This window comes from Camelus dromedarius, chromosome 14 (assembly GCF_036321535.1).
Source record: "Camelus dromedarius isolate mCamDro1 chromosome 14, mCamDro1.pat, whole genome shotgun sequence".
Taxonomy (NCBI): Eukaryota; Metazoa; Chordata; class Mammalia; order Artiodactyla; family Camelidae; genus Camelus; species Camelus dromedarius.
The window spans coordinates 37,220,462-37,237,206 of NC_087449.1; the positions used below are offsets into that span (position 1 = coordinate 37,220,462).

General features: G+C 34.2%; 1 protein-coding gene across 3 annotated transcripts in view; it reads left to right on the plus strand.

The window, feature by feature from the left end:
- Positions 1-16,745, plus strand: part of STIL (STIL centriolar assembly protein) — a 45,564-nt gene that overhangs the window by 25,055 nt on the left and 3,764 nt on the right. For 2 of the 3 annotated variants that reach the window (XM_010984716.3, XM_064493608.1), the window contains 4 exons: positions 4,216-4,381; positions 7,534-7,765; positions 10,842-11,055; positions 12,349-12,599. In XM_010984716.3, coding sequence (XP_010983018.3) covers positions 4,216-4,381; positions 7,534-7,765; positions 10,842-11,055; positions 12,349-12,599 — 863 coding nt within the window. The remainder of the gene's footprint in view (positions 1-4,215; positions 4,382-7,533; positions 7,766-10,841; positions 11,056-12,348; positions 12,600-16,745) is intronic. The other variant, XM_010984718.3, reaches the window with a different exon arrangement.

Sequence of the window (16,745 nt, forward strand, 5' to 3'; positions counted from 1 at the left end):
AATTTTAATGTTGCTAAATATTTCACAATGAGAAGAAAGCTTTCTCATTTTTTGTCTTGTTTATAAAAAGATATAGAGGCTAAAAAGATCTTTTAGGTTATTTAGAAATCTTAGTTACTTGAGATTTATATATTTAAAATGTAAATTATAGACTACTGGCTCTGGTGTGGATTATCTGAATCATTATACTTGGAGAATACAAAGTGTGATAGAGAAAATGCTTCTATGGTAAATACATAGTATTTTGCTCATGTGAATTTTAAAAAAAAATTTTTTTGTCGGGGGGAAATTAGGTTTGTTCATTTATTTATTTATTTTTAAAGGCAGTCCTGGGGATTGAACCCAGGACCCTGTGTACATTAAGCATGCGCTCTACCACTTGAGCTATACCCTCCCCACGCGTGAATTTTTAAATACTTTTTTTCTAAGTATCTTCTTACTTAAATTTTTTAGAAAGTATAACACATTTTCTATGTATGTATATATACAACTATCTTATTCTGCATAGGATTCCATTATAACGTGGAACAAAAGTTCTAATTGGTGTCCTAGCATTATTTCAACAGTTTGAAGTTTCGACTGTTGAAAACAGTGCAGCAGTGAACACCCTTACACTTGCATCTTCCTGCATATGTGCATGTATCTCTGCAGCATAGATCCCTAGAAGTAAAATTGTGAAGCCAAAGAGAAAACACATTTTAAATGCTCAGAGATACCCAAACTAGCTCCTCTTCTAATAGTCAAAGTCTCATTTTGGTGTAGTGGTTAACACGTTGTTCACCATGGCACTCAAATCTGGGTAACAGTTATATTTCCCAGGGGCAACCCATCCACAGTGTTAAGGGAAGTAGGCTCTGGCACCAAGCTCCTTGGGTTCTAGTCCAGTTTCAGTGTGGGCTAAGTTACGCCATCTTGGGCAAGTTACTTTATCTCTCTGACTTAAATTTTCCCATCTACAAAATAAGAATACACATAAGTGTATGGAGTTCTAAGGACTGAATGAGTTACCAGGTAAGGGCTTAGAATAGTGCCTGGCATATAGTTAGTGCTCAGTAAATGTTAACTACTGTTATTTTGATGTCAGTTAAGACATCACTTCTTATCCTGTTGCTCAAGCCAAAATCCTAGGCATGAAAATTTCAGGCTTTTACTTTCTAGATGTATCCTGAACCTTAACTATGCTTTACCATCTTTCCTGCTACCACCCTAATTCAAACCATTGTTTTCTCTTATCCATACACGCTGCTTCCAATACTGTCCCCTCATGTCTCCTGCAGTTGGAAATGCCAGAGTCATATTTTTAAGGCTCAACTCAGAGCATAGGGAGCCTGCTTAAAGCTCAATGGTTTTCCATTGCAATTAGAATAAAATCGAAATTCCTTACCTTGACCCTCAAAACCCTTGGGTTTCTGTCTCCCTCTCCTAGCTCATCTCTTGCCACTGCTTTACGTGCTCACTGCGCTTCAGCTGCAGAGGTATGCTTTTTGTTCTTCAGAAACATGAACGTGTTTCCACTTTATGTGCTTAGGCTTTCAGTCCCCTCTACATGAAACATTCTTTTAATTCTTTTAATGACTAGCTCTTTTGCATCATTCAGGCCTTTAATTACATGTTTTTGGTTTTTGTCTCTAAGGAGTTCTAAGAAGGGAGCTTACAAGATTCATACTGTATTCTTTAGCACCTTGAATAATACTTCACTTAAAATAGTTGTTTAACACATATTTTGTAACTTGAATGAGTGAAATAGGCCACCAGAAAAGTTAAACCAAATTAATACTCCAAAACAGGTTTCCCACATCTCCAGTATTGGGCATCTTAACTCAAATTATTACCAATTTTAGTAATAGAAACTGTTTTAATTTGCATTGTATTTTAAGTTAGATTGATCAGTTTGTTATTTGTTGGCCACTTGTATCTTCTTTCCGTAAAGTCTCTATGTCACTTACCCATTTTTCTGTTAAGTCCTTTTTTAACCATTTTATAAGAGCTTGTTGTATATTAAGGAAATTGGTTCTTTATCATCTGTCTACATGTGGTATTTCTTAGTTTGCCTTGTGTTTTGTGTTTTAACCATTTGTTTTGTACAGGATAATCCAGTTTAGACATAATTAGATATATCAGTCATTTTTCTTTTTGTGTTTTGTATTATGTTTAGAAAGGCCTCTTCCCTTTAAGATTATAAAAAAATGTACTCTCCATCCTCTCTCCCCCTCCAGGATTATATTTGTTGCTTTGTTTTATTTTTGATATATGAAATGAGATTTTGTTCTTTCTAATCCTCAGATGACTGGCCCCATATATTTACTGAAAAATGTCTTTTCATTAATGATTTGGAAATGCATTTTTTTAATTGTATAATGAAAATATCTTGCATTTGCATCTTTTTCTGTACTGTATTCTCCATTGATCTACCTGTCTATTCCAGCACCGCTACCATTCAGTTTAATCACTATAGTTTTATAATAAATCTTTTATTAAGTATTTCCTATATGATCTCTCTAAACCTCACTTTTCTCATCTATAAATTGGGAGCAATGATTGGTCTTATATGTAGAGTCAAACGTTAAATGAATATGTGTGTGTGTGTATATATATATATATATATATATATATATACACACACACACACACATATATATATATATATATATATATATATATACACACACACACACACACATATAGTCCTTAGTGTAGGACAAAGCTATAGTAAACACTCAACAAATTAGAGCTATTTTATATATCTCAGTCCTCACAACTGCCTTAGTTTTAGGTAATAGTGAGGCTCATAGTGGTTAAATAGCTTTTCCAAAGGGTATCGGAGTAGGATTTAAACTTGATACTTAAAGCCCATGCTCCAGACCACTGTAAGTACACATGCCATTTTGTATTATCAATGCCAGTCATATCTCTACAGATCCCAACAATTCATTGATAATATTTATTTTCCCATATTAATAAAGTTAATCTGCTAAAACTAATGAGATGAGTTGAACACAGTAGTATAATTTATAGGGAAATAGAAGGGAGGCTTTTCAATTCCTAGGGGTATATCCAAGAAAAATGAAAAAATATGTTCACACAAAAACTTGTACACAAATATTCACAGCAACATTGTAACAGCCAAAAGTGAAACCAGTCAAAGTCCATAAACTGATGAACTGGTAAACACAATGTGACATAACTATACAATGGAATATTTCAGTCATCAAAAGGAATAAAGTACCAATGGATACTGCAGCACGGATGAAATTTGAAATATTATGCTAAGTGAAAGAAGCAAAATAATAAGACCACATATTGTTTGGTCCCATTTATATCAAAAGTCCATAATAGCAAGTCTATAGAGACAGAAAGTAGATTAGCTAGCGGCTAGGATCTGGGGCCTTGGAGAGTGACAGCTAGTAGGAACAGAGCTTTTTATGGGGGTTGATAAAAAATGTAGAATTAGATGGTGGTGATGGATGGAAACTTTGTGACTATACTAAAAACCACTGAATTGTATACTTTAAAGGGATAAATGTTACAGTGTGTGAATTATATCTCAATCAGAGGAAAGGAAGCTTTTGGTGTTTGAGCCTTAGCTTTGCCACTTCTTAGTTATGTAACCTGGGCAAGTAACTTTAATTTTAGTGCCTCAGGTTTTCTTCTCTGTAAAGTGTATTTAATAGTAGTAAGTTATTCGTGGGATTGTTATAAAAATCATACTCAAAAGCTCTTATTATAGTGTCTTATAAACAGGAAGCACTCAATATTACATACTGTTATTAATATTTCCAGTTTCAGCATGACCAAACATGGGCAATTCTAGTTAACCTTTATGAGAAGAATCTTGTTCAGATTTTGTATATGGAGTTAGAGTATACCTCCTGTCTTACTTTTGATGTGTAAGTGAAATAGGAATAAAATGTTGATTTAAAGTTTTAACAGTAAGGCTTTTCTACATGAGTGTCAATTTATGAATGCTAATATAAACACCTGTATGTTTTTACTTTCAAATTTATGCTTAGCTCACTTAAGTGTGTTTCTTAATAACTAATGAAAATGATTTTCTGCATTGAATAAGTTTTATGGTGTGATTCGTTGAAACATGAGAAAATATAGTTAAAAGTTAATTATTTATAACTGGGTACTTTGTGATTCATTTTTAATGTCTTCTGCCAATTTGGTTGAGTATTTCACTGCCAGTTGAAAGTATGTTTTTAATTGATACAGATTCAGCGTTTGTTGGAAGCACAGTCTCCACAGCCCTGCTCCCCTAAGGCGACCACTGGTGAAGACACAGTGCAAGCTGCGAGACAGACGGAGTCGGTTTCCATAGAAACACAGTCTCCCCCTGGTTTGCACATGAGAAAAAGTGTAAGCATTGCTGTGAGCACAGGTAATTTCTTTTTTTTTTTTCATTTGTGCATGGCACAAATAGAACCGAAACCAAGTTGATGAGAGTATAACTTGTTTAAGTCTTTGTGTAATTTTACTCTTTATGAAATAAAACTATACCTGAGAGCAGATATGAAACCACATAAATGTAATACATTGTTTTTGCTACTTTCCCAGGCTGGACCCCATTTTAATAAGAGAAGTCATCTGTGGTTTGAGGGATCAGGGAAAGTTTCATCCATGCTTGTTGTTGATCCTTGGCCTTGAAAGGAATGTAGATTTTAGTTGGTGGAATTGAGAGATGGCGAAACAGATTGGGTAGAGAAAATGTTACAGACTCAGTGAGGGTTCTGAATTGTCTAGTACTTTACACATCACTATCTTACGGAAAGCCTTAATTATCTCTTTCACAAAGGAATGTCTGCTTCATTTGGTAAGAAAAATTAAAGGCCTTTAAAAAAAAACCTATTAATAATGTAAATGACATACATTTTTTTACATGTTTACTCACCATCAGACCTTGGGATCTTCAAGAACATCTTTGTATCTTCAGGATCTAGCAAAATGTCTAGTACATAGGGTGGTGGTGATAAGAATGAAGAGGAAGAATCATGCAGGGTGTTGATCAGGTTTGAAAGCTAATTGGATATGACAGTTGGAAGAGGGATGATTCAAGTTACTTCAGCTAAATGCAATGTGATATTCTGGATTGGACCCTGGAACAGAAAAAGCATAGTGGAAAAATTGGTGAAATCCAAACAAAGTATGGAGTTTTAATTAATAGTAATGTACAATACTGATCTCTTGATTTTGAAAAATGTACCATGGTAATGTAAGATGTTAACATCAGGGAAAATAGAGTGAGGAGAATATGGTATCTCTGTATTATCTTCTCTATAAATCTAGAATTATTCCAAAATTATAAGTTTGTTAAAGATGAAAGTAAAATTTACTCCATGATCTTAAACCTGGATAACAGAAGAAGGCAAGTTAAAGAAGCAGAGGGGAGGTGATGGGTTCAGTCTAAATATCTATTGAAATTGAGCTACTTTTGGAAATATGGATAGTAATACTCAAATGTTAGAAGAGTGAAGGCAGATTAATGACATAAGACTTGCGAAAGTAACAGATGAGCCAAGAGAATAAAAATATAAGACGGAGAATAAAGAAGGAAGACAGATTTCTATATTGTCTATCTGAACCCATGTATTAAACTAAACTATTAATGTAGAGGAGAACAAGGAGGGAGGGTAGCAAGAACCTCATGCACATTTATAAGTCAAATCAGGTATTACTTGGTATTAGTTAAGATTCTTTGGCTGCAAGTAACATAAAACCACTTTGAATTAAGTCAAGCAAAGAAGGGGAATTTACTGTAAGGATAGGGGGATATTTCATGAAAACCAAGGCCAAGAATGGGGCTGGGCTTCAGGAAAAAACTAGAATTAGCAACTGGAAAATGATTAAACTATCCAATTATGCTGCATGGCTGTTTTATCACCTCTATCTGCAGTCTTCACTTCGTTTTATTTTAAAATATAGCTCATTCAGAGCTCCAAAGTTTATGTGTTGTATAGTTGTACTATGTACACAAACCATGCTGTTATCCTTCAGTCCCAGTTTCAAATTGCAGAGAACCAAAATGGCCTAGTTTGGATTAAGTTTTAATCCCTAGTTCAAGGGTAAGGGGGGTGAGAGGCACATGATAGGAATATATCTGCTGGAGTCCCATCTTTGTTAATTGCAGTGGTGACCGTTTCCTGAGAAAGTGTGTGTGTGTGTGTGTGTGTGTATTATAGAGGGATAGTGGTAAAGAAGCTGTGGTTATTGTGAGATAAACAGACCGAAAAATGCAGTTTCCTTCTATGTCCTCTTGTAAAATTTTGTACATTGCTTATCATCTGTATCTGTCACTAGACTGTAGGCTTTTGGGATCTGGAACACTGCCTTATTCACTATTGTATTTCATTACCTGACATAATGCCTAAATCATAATGTGTGCTAAATTATTATTGAATGAAATCATTCACATGTTTGAACTGATATTCTGAAATTATTTGAAACAAGTTTTCAAGCATGATGTATAGAATTCAAATATTTTGAAACCTCAGATTCATTATTTAGAGCTATTATATGCACAAAAATGAATTATTAATAATCTCTGGAACTAAATGACTTTTAAAAGGATGTTTATTCCAAACAATATCTCATTCCTAAACGTGTATACTGTTGTGTATTCAGGAAGAGTAGCAGCACTTGTGTAACTTTCTAAAATTGTCCTTTTTAAAAAAATTTTATTAAATGTTTAGTGAATACAAAACTAAGTCATGCTTTTATTAATTTATTTTTATAAAAGTCACCCAAATTGACACTCAGAGTAGAAACAATTTTGGCTTGTATTTAGTCTTTGGTTTTAACTCTGTCTTTAAATCATTGTGTATAGCAGTATTTCTCCAATTGAGGAAAGCATACCACGCAGATTCAAAAAGTGGAGTGGTATGCAGTTGATTATTTTATATTTTGTAAATATATTCTTATGAGTATTGAGGAAAATATAACTAGCACATAAAATCTATGATTTCACAGAAATTATGAAGCTAGATAAAAATAAAGTGAGTTGATTTAAAGAAAATCAATAAGCAAATAATACACACAGATAGTTCTGCAAATAATTGTGCAAGCAATCCATAAACTTTTGAAAACATTTGATTTTTAAATACTTGCCTGATACTATATATGTCTGATACATTCCTAACACAGTTTCATAAATATTGTATTTAAGGATCAAAATCAGAGAGCCTTGGGATTTGTATTTTATATATTTTCTCCTGTTTTTCAGAACAACAGTTTTCAAAACACATACACACCTCAAATTGTATTCAGAACCTTAATACATAAAACACATCATTTGAGAGCCACACCTCTTGAAGAGGCAGGGCCCAGAATGTCTTCTTTCCCTTTGTGCCTCAGTTTTCTCTCTTTTCACCTTTCACTTACCTCTTCATGGCATTTCTGAGAAAATATAATCTGAAAACAGTTCTAGGTAATTGTGTTAAAATAAATTAGCTAGCGTTCGTTAACAAAAGGTTGCCAGAGAATGATTTTTATAATTGAATATTTATTTCAGTATCTGTTACATCTTTTAACTCCCAGGTGCCAGCTTGTTTTGGAATGTGGCAGGTGATGATCAAGAGCCTGAATCTCAGCTGAGGCAAGATGATACCAAGATTTCCAGTGAGGACATGAATTTTTCTGTTGATATTAATAATGAAGTCACAAGCACTCCGGGTAGTGCCTCTTCATTAAAAGCGGTTGATATTCCCAGTTTTGAAGAGAGCAACATTGCTGTGGAAGAAGAATGTAATCAGCAACTTTCTATATCCAAGTAGGTCTATTCATCCTACTTTTTTTTTTTTCTTTTTAAATTCTAATATTCTTCTGGTGTTCTAACTTGGAAACTATTTGTTTTGTAAAAGTATTTTCGTTGATGTCTTTCCTAATATGATTCCTATGAAACAGACAATTCTGAGCCTTCTAGAACCATTTCCAGATGTCAGTCATTGGATGTGTGATAGTCTGGCTAAATCAGAACATCTGAAGAATACTTCCAAAATACATATGCTCAGGCCTCACTGTAGAGATTCTGGTGACACTAGGTCCCAGATAGAGCCGGGGCTCTGAATTTTGTAAATTTTTGAAGATTTCCCATATTGCAATTATATGTATGTGTGTGTGTGTGTATATATATATATATATAAATAAATAGAGTCTTTATTTCTGAGAGATACAACGTAAGTATTTATATGTAAAATGTTATCTGAGATTTACTTCAGAATAACCTGGCGGAGATGAAATGACTAGAAGTATAGTTGAAATAAGATAGACTATGAGTAGGTAATTATTTTAACTGATTGTATATAGTGGTTTGTTAAACTATTCTCTCATGTGTTTGAAATCTTTCATTATGAAATTTTCTATTAAAAAATAAAGATTCCAAAGCAATTTTAGATTCTAAGCAAATCTGAAAACAGATTCAACAAATATTCTTTGAGCTTCTGGTACGTGCTGCCACAGAACTAGGCCCTAGAGATTGAGCAGTAGGTTAGACAAAGCTCCTGACTTCATGGATGAATTTCCATGAGTTGTAAAGACAAACAAGCCACATCAGCAAGAAAGAGTATAATTTCATATAATGACAACTGCCCCCATATAATGAAAATAAGCCAGGGTGACCACGTGGAGGGTAATGGGGTAGTGGCAGGGGAAATAGTAAGTAGGGTGGTGAAGGACACCTTCCCTGAGGGGGTAGCATTTGATCAGTGGCTTGAATGATGAGAAGAAGCCAGCCATGATAATATCTGGCAAAGAGTGTTCCAGGTGGAGGACATGGCAAGTGTAGACCATAAGGTGTGCCTGAGCTTGAGAGTTCCAGAAAACAAGCAGGAAAGCCATCGAGGCTGAACATAGTGACTGAGAGAGAGAGCACAGGAAATGTGGTCAGAGGTATAGGCAAGAGCCAAATTATGTAGGACTTTGTAGGATATACAAAGGAGTTTTGAATTTATTCTGTGCTCTTTAAAGCCACGGAGGATTTTAGACAATGGAATGGTATGACCTGACTTTTCATTTTTTAAAGGCCATTCTAGCTGTTTTGTGGCAAAAGAGCTGAAGGGGATTGAGAGTGGAATTAGGGGAGACTGATTAGTCGACTAAAGACCAAGTGAGAGGAAGGTGCCTTGGACTTGTGGTGGAAGTGGTGGAAGGGATCAGATATAGAATAAATTTTGAAGCTAAAGAAATAATGTAGATGTAAAACACCACACAGTAAAATCACACGAAACTGTTTAAAAGAGGTGAATTTTCAGTGGTGAGGTGGCATGGGGCAGGGCAGTTGATTACTTTTTAAAATTATAAGCCTTGTGATAGTATTTGACATTTAAATTTTTCTGATTACAATAATGATTAAAACAACAAACACACCCCTCCAGAAAATTAGAAATATTTATCTACTTTGCTTCAGTATAGTATATGTTTAACTATACAATCCAGTTATGTATTCATAGTATGTATGTACCACATTCAATCTACTACCCAGTAGATTGAATTCCTACAGGATGGGAATCATTCATTTCTGTGTCTTTAGAACTTGACCCTCTGTGTGGTTCCCCAAGTTAGCTACTTCATAAATGTTCACTAATAGTAAGAGCAATTGGAGGTGAGCCCCAAGATAAGTCCACATTTTATCTGGAATAATTATAGAAACTGAGAACAGAGGAATGAACTGTGGTTATCTTTATTTATTCTCCTTGGTAAACTGTAAACTTGGTAAACTGTAGACTACTTTCTAGAATTTGGGAGTTTTCCCCCTAAAATAGTTTTTAAATTAGAACTTTAAAAATCTCCTATCTATTGTGGTTTTTAACTTCAGAAACAGATCTGTGTTATCTGATAGAATGCAGTTAATAATTGATAGAATGCAGTTAATTACTTTTTCAGGGCGATTAGCCAACTCTGTTGATTCCAACATATTACTAGATGTAAATCTGATCTTTGTTCAACATAAAATGTGATTTGAATTAAATACTACCATCAGTGGATTCTTCCTAGACATCTCACCCAATTCATACTGTGGTTCCCACTGTTAAGTATTCATATATGGCACCTGGCCACCTGGGTTCCCTGTCCCTTTTGGATGTCTTGCTAGATCATTCTTTCTGATGTTAAAGCAGTTTGTGAAAGATAAATTTACTTGTCTTGCAGCATATATGGTACTAATACAGGAAGAGCTGGTAGGGGTTAAAAGAGGCAAAAGAAAATATCCAGTTAGGGTTTTAGAACATAGAGGAAGCAGACTTTTAAAATATACCTTAAGCAGTGGATAGGATTTTGCCAAGACTTTGCCAATTTATTAGAACGGTAATTCTTGACCCCATAACATTTGAAAATTCAAGTGAATTTGCACCCTTTGCCATTTTAGAATCTCTGAAGAGAAAAGTCCAAATAGTTGTATTTATAAAAACAACTGGTGGTATGTAACTAAGATTGAGAATTGATGAGTTGCAGACAGGAAATTTATGGGCAGAATTCACAGTATTGTTAGTAATGCAGTTTGTTCAGAATGTAAAATAAAACGGGGCATTGAAAGAGATTGTCTGAAAAGCCAAGTTGACTACCAAATTTCAGAGAACCTTGATTGGCAGAATAAGAAATTGTTTGTTTTAATAAACCATTTAAGGCTTTTGTTAGGATTTTTGTTGTTGTGAAAAAGGTATAGAAGTTACCATCCTAATCATTTATATGTAGCCTATCAAGATGAGATGCTTATATAGCATCACTAAGAGCTGAAAATACAAACCAGAATGCTGCTCAGTCTTACCCCTTTCTTCCAAAGTTACTGCACCTCAAATATACATTAAAGATACCTTGATAACTAGCACTTACATTATCTATGTCATTTCAAGCAGCTCTTCTCCACTTGTGAGAAAAGAACCTGATGTGCCTGTATTCTTTCCGAATCCCCTGCTGGCAGAGAGCGTAAGCATGTGCTTCCAGAGTGGACCAACAGAGGGTGCCACTGATGGCTCTGTAACATCAGGGGAACCCAAAACTGAGCAAGTAATGCAACCCTTGCCTCATCAACCATCAGATAACCAGAAAGTATTCCAGGATGTATTGGTAAGAATGTAAAGCGTTTCATCTTTTGTGAGATGGTTATTTAGTGTAAAGTATGCAAGTTAAGTCTTTCCTATCTTTAAACTGATTGGGACCTTGATGTAAAAAGATTTTCCCCAAATTAATGATACATCATTTATTTCTTTTAGCTTTTCATAAATTGTGACAGTCTAAATTCATTAAGTCATAAGCATGCCAGTCATCAGATACTTAGATAGCCAGAAAAAAAAGTCTTATTTTAAAACTATGTTGACAATATGCCAGATTTAAACTTAAGTTAGTACCAGACAAAAACAAGAATTTGCAGGGAGTTTGAAAATTAGAAAGCAGTAGAGTGTTTATGATAATATTTATTGATTTCAGTGCAGGTAAGCAGATTTGAATTGACTACTTAGCTTAGACTAAGAAAATTGAACTAAGTAAAGTGGATAATATAAAAATGAATAATATAAAGATGAATATGACAATCTCTGCCCTTGGAAACCTGGGGGAAACAGTACCTGGATACCAGTAACAACCAGTCACAGGACAGGATGAGAAGTGCTGCAAGCAAAGGCAGCACACAGTAAAAAGTGGTAATTCTGTTTGGAGGAAATAGTCATCTTGGAAAAGGTAGAATATAAACTGGGACTTGAAGGTCGAATGACCATGGCTGTCACTTACAGTCAGATTGTAGACTAGGGAACGTTTGATTTCTCCGTTTATAATTGAAGGCTAATTAAACATGCTTCATAGGGCCCTAAGTCTTCATCACCTGATACGTATTATTTGCATGTTAGGTCCTAGACTGGTACTAGCAGCCACGTGCTCAGGGAATGAAATGTGCTCTAATGTCAGGCAGAGGTAGTAGCACAGGTCATTCTCATTCAGTGAGAAAAGAGAAGAGTCAAATTCTGAAAGTAACATAAGGATCTAATTTATAACTCTAAAACATTACAATTTTTCAAATGAGAGCATGATTTTAAACTTGTTCATAAAGAATTTACTATAAATCCTTGAAAACACTTGAAATATTACTCAAATGATTTTGTATCTGTTGGTTTTAAAATGAACAAGTCCTGAACAAACATCCCAAGTTTTCTCTAGGATCTGATTAAATCAGTCAGTCATTCATTAGGATGGGCTTCATTTATAAAAACAGTATAAAACTTGACAGATGTACTTGATACTTTGTAAAATTTAGCAAGGTAATATTTTGCTCTTCTCTGGCATTACTTAATGCTATTCATTGCATTTTTGTTTCCTAAGACTGTTAATAGCGGTTTTTCAAAAATGTCCTTTCTCCCTTTTCATCAGGGTCAAGGGAACCACCTATTGAATAATCCCCCCAAGGAAACTGAGCAGCCATCTACCAAAGCAGTAATTATCAGCCATGAATGCGCCACAACCCAGAATGTTTACCATACAAAGAAAAAAAAACATGATTCAGGACTGGTGGACAAAGACTGTGTTCTTAATGCAACCCTTAAGCAGCTAAGAAGCCTTGGAGTAAAAATTGATTCTCCCACTAAAGTGAAGAAAAATGCACATAAAGTGGATCATGCTAGGTAAGTTTAAACTTTGTTTTAAAAGATAAAAAAAAAAATATATTGCAGCAGTCTCATGAGAAAAGGTATAAGCTTGCCACTCAATTCAGTTGACTCATCATTTATTCAGGGCCTACTATGTATGTGATGAATAAAAGATTGTCTCTACGCTTTGGATTCTTTATTTTAGCAGAAGAGTGGGTTATATATATAGGTAATTTGAAACATAATTGGGAAATATCTCCTGGGTAAAGATGCCAACAAAATGCTCTGGGAGTCTTGGAGAAAGAGAGATGAGCTTTTACTCATTTTTGGTGTCTGGAAAGATTTTCCTGGAGGTAATAGTGTCTGCCCCACCTACTGGACGTATGGTTAATGCAGTTGTGCCATCTAAAAGGCAGAAACGTTCCTTTTTCTAGGAATATGTTTTGAAGAATATAGTTATATGACCCTTAATGCTCACCAGTCCCAGCTGGCCATGTTCCTCTGTTTAGATTCTTCATCATTAAGGATCACCTCAACACATACTTGTTTTTAAAGGGATAAAATCTGGAAATTATGTTATTAAGGATAGTATGTTTTCTGTTAATTATTTTTGATGTTATTTTCTAGTTACAAAAGTAACACAGTCTCATGATTTAAAAAGGTATCAAATAATACACAAGAATATCAGATAAAATGCAAAAGCACCCACTTCCCAAACTCCTCAGTCTGATTCCTCCTAGGCTGTTTCTTTGGTATTCTTCTAGAAATGCTCTCGGTACATTCAAGTATATATCTGTGTGATGAGTGTTACAATTTGGGGTTATTTCACTTAACATTATATCTTAGATACTTTATAGGTATAAACAAGTCTTTCTCATGCATTTAAATAGCTGTGTAATATTCTGTTTACCCATGTACTATAATATAGTGAACCCCAGTTCTCTATTAATGCACTTTTAGGCTGAATCTCTTATTTCTTATCTCAGACAATGCTAAGTGAACATCATTCTACAGGTACTTGTACAGGTATCTTTGTTGGATAGATTCCTGGAAGTAGGCAGGGTCAAAGGACATGTGCATCTGAAGTTTTGGTAGATGTTGCCATGCCTACCAAAGTAGTTGTACCAGTTTATATTCCTGCCACCAATGTGGAAGAGCGAAGCTAGCGTTTTTGAAGGTTTTATTTCAGTACTTTTGAAACAGAGGCTACATAATGTCTGTTGGAATGCATAAAGCACCCTGCTGTCTGTGTGGAACCCTTACATTTTAGTATGGTTGTCTGTGGCGAGTAGTGTTTAAGTAATTTTAATTCTTCATAGTGGCTATCCTGTTTTAATGTCTTAAGTGTGAAATGCTGAAATTAACAAATTTTCAGTATGTAATGAATTTAATTCAATTTTAAATGCCTAGAATTAAGTGGAAAGTAAAGCCTTTTTGATGTATCAGGGTGGGGTAGTCAGATTGTTTTAATCAAGATTGTTCTGCTCTTTATTTAAATGATAATTTACATTATAAATTAATGCTATAAAAATAATATATGCTCAGGGTTGGAATTTTAGAAAATTAAGAAAATATTATCTGAACTAATAATACCCAAAGAAAATTAGCTTTTTGGGAAACATAGTTGGACTTTTGTTATATATAATTTTGTTCATTTTTATTTATTTACCATTATAGAATAGACATTTTCATTGAATATTGTGGGTTCTTCCCATTTTTAAAATTTAATTATGTAGGTTGAAAAAAATCGTAGATATACATTCATAGGTAGGATTTTAGTTTCATATGAGATAATTTTCTCAAGGAACTGAAAGCCGATGTGAAAAAAATTATTGTCAGTTCAAAGCAATGTGTTAAATTAATTATTTCCATAGAGGAGTAAGCTGGCTAAAGTTTTACAATAACATAGTTTTATCTTCATATGAAAATCTTTTTTTAAGTTTTATTTTATGGTGTAAATTGTGTAACATATTGTAGAGCTTTGCAAATAGAGTTTGATATTTGTTTTGTTTCCATTGTCAAAGTAATATAAGTTTATTTTGGAAACGTTGGAAAATTTAGAAAAGTAGACAAGAAAAACCGCACGTTCATACCAACTAACTTCATTTATTATTAAAAATTTTGCTTTTCTATTTTTATTTTTCTAAAATAATTTTAACAGCAACCATTTATTTAGTGCTCATAATGTGTGAGGAACTGTGCTTAAGTTTTATGCAACATTATTTCGGTTAATCCTTGCAATAATCTATGTGGTAGATAGTATTATTATTCTTGTTTTATAGATAGGGAAATTAAGTACCCAATTTGCTCAAGGCCCCACACCTATGATTTTAAACCTACTCTTCTAACTCTGAAACCCATAGCTTTGTTTTTGTTTTGGTTTTTTACTGTTTTGCTCTATGCTTATTGCTTGTTTAATTTTTTGGTGGGGTCTTATGGTAATGTATATTTTGCTGCTTTGTGTTTTGACTATACTGTATATACCAAAAATATGTATATTGTTTTTGGCTTTTCATTCAAAAATAAGTATGTTTTCCAATTTGTTATAACCTTTTCTAAGCATCGTCTTTAATGAGGGAATAATAGACTAGTAAATGGAATATGGTATTTGTTTACTGGACCCCTCCCCTCATGTCAGAACTGAAAAGAACTTGTCAAGTTGTTTCTTACTATTTTTAATATTGCTGTGATGAACATCTTTTTGCAAAGATTGCATTTGTTAGGTATTTCACCAATACTTCCACTCATTTTACTTCAGTAAATATGTATTGAACTTCTATTGTGAGCCTGCCATGAGAAACATCATGGTATACAAGATAACCTAGCAAAGACATCTTTCCCCTCATAGAGCTTACAGCTCAGTGGAGAAGGCCCACAGATAAATAGTCAATTATAACATACTCTAATACTTGCTATGAAGAGGAAGGAGATAGTCTGCTGTGGAAGCACATAGGAGAGGTACCTAATATTAAGCAGTATTTTCATACTGTATTCTAATTACTGTATATTAAAACTGCCCATTTTAAAGATCTATGCTAATTTAGACCAAAAAATCTTAAATTATATTTAATCTATATGTTATTGATTATTAATGGGTTCTATATATTGTGATTTAAAATAAAACTGCACTGAAATTATTCCTCTAACACATAGAAGTCAGATTTTGTTTGTCTTCAGCTGAGAGGAGATTCCAAACATAAGACTATCCAAAGCCTACCTGATTAATTCACGTTGTTTCACAGTTTGTCTTGCACTTAGTTTTTTAAATCTCCTACCACTTGCTACTAAATTCCAGTTTACCCACCATTGGCATTTGCAGAGTTCCTTGCTGTCACTTTTACCTGGAATGCTCTTTTTCATCTTTCTGTTTGCCAGAGTCCTCCTTATGCTTCAGAGATGAACTCAGATGTTACCTCCTTTGTCAGTTTCCCTGGACCCCTCACCAGAATATTGATGTTTTGTAGTCTCAGAATACCTTATTTCTAATAGATTATATAGCATGTTCTTGTGATAGCCTTTCCAGCAAGACTGTAAGTTTTCTCTGTCTCTGAATCCTCATTGCCTCTACCACACTTAGTGGGTCTTCATGGATTGCTAAATGAATGAAATCTCACCTACTCAGGTCATCACTGCAGTGTACAATGAATGTATTATTTTTAGTACCTCTGTAATACTTACTGTCAGTATTTATGGCCTTGTGTTGTTATCTTTTAACACATGTTGGTACAATATAACCAGTGTGCTAAAAGTGTATAAGGCAGTTGTTTCGAATTTAAGATATATTTTCCTACAGAAGTAGTGTATAAGTTGTAGCTTAGTATTCCAGGAAAGTAATATTTATAATCCTTGTAATACCTGCTATTCTTCTAGTTTTGTAAACCAGCTAGCCTTTGTCATTGTGCCTATGTGAAACCTTATTTCACTTTCCAGTTCTGGACCCCAGGAGCATAGCATATCTCTCCACCAGAAGAGTAGCAGAGACAGGGGAAGATTTCCTTTCTGCCTTCCTGTTCCATAACACTGCAGAGATTAAGAAGGTCCAAAAGCAGGAAGACAATGAAAGAATGTCCCAGATATACCTAGAAATCATAGGGAAGATGGAGGACTGGCTGCAGCCTCTACAGGCATATTCTCAATTGAAGTAATTTTTTTTTAATTCAAAACAGATCTTAAGCAGTCTGT